The sequence below is a fragment of the Geospiza fortis genome, unplaced genomic scaffold (assembly GCF_000277835.1).
Source record: "Geospiza fortis unplaced genomic scaffold, GeoFor_1.0 scaffold27, whole genome shotgun sequence".
Lineage (NCBI taxonomy): Eukaryota > Metazoa > Chordata > Aves > Passeriformes > Thraupidae > Geospiza > Geospiza fortis.
This window is the reverse complement of record NW_005054329.1, coordinates 4429035-4429571: the sequence shown is the minus strand read 5'-3', so window position 1 is coordinate 4429571 and position 537 is coordinate 4429035. Positions and strand designations below refer to the sequence as shown.

Below are 537 nucleotides of genomic sequence, written 5' to 3'. Positions count from 1 at the left end.
AGCAGGGTCCCACCAGGCACTGGCTGTGCAAGACAAGTGGGCTCAGAAGTTTAGACAACATGGAGGAGGTTTAGGGCACACCAGGCAGCCCCAAGGATGGTTTGGCAGAGGGGATGTTGGGGCTCTGCACCCTTTGAACCTGGAAGGAGGACACCAGGGGTCAAGGCTCACCTTTCAGCACCATCTTTGCCCTCCTTCCCCATGGCACTGCTGTTCAAAGCAGAGTCTTTGGAGTGGCCATCTTTGACAGGGGGAGATTCCTGCCAAGAGAAAAGGAGTTTTTCATCATTACACGGGGTCCTTGAGCCCAGCCAGCCTTGCATTTACAGTCTGCCTGCCTCTAAATGGCCCTTTACTGTAAATTCCTACAGAGCAGTTAAAGATTGATGCAAGTTAATGCCAAATGCCAGGAAAACACAGAAGTTAATCAGACAGGAAATTTGGGACCATCTCTGGAGACCAGTGTAATTAGTACTGTTTGCTTTTAACATTGTGAAATGATGCTGAAAGTTACAACATAAGTCAGCTGTTGTCTTG

The 537-nt window shown here is 48.8% G+C and overlaps 1 protein-coding gene across 7 annotated transcripts in view; it reads right to left on the bottom strand.

The window, feature by feature from the left end:
- The window catches only part of RAPGEF1 (Rap guanine nucleotide exchange factor 1), a 52453-nt gene that overhangs the window by 14535 nt on the left and 37381 nt on the right, over positions 1–537 (bottom strand). For all 7 annotated transcript variants that reach the window (XM_031057226.1, XM_031057221.1, XM_031057224.1 and 4 more), the window contains one exon: positions 172–260. In XM_031057226.1, coding sequence (XP_030913086.1) covers positions 172–260 — 89 coding nt within the window. The remainder of the gene's footprint in view (positions 1–171; positions 261–537) is intronic.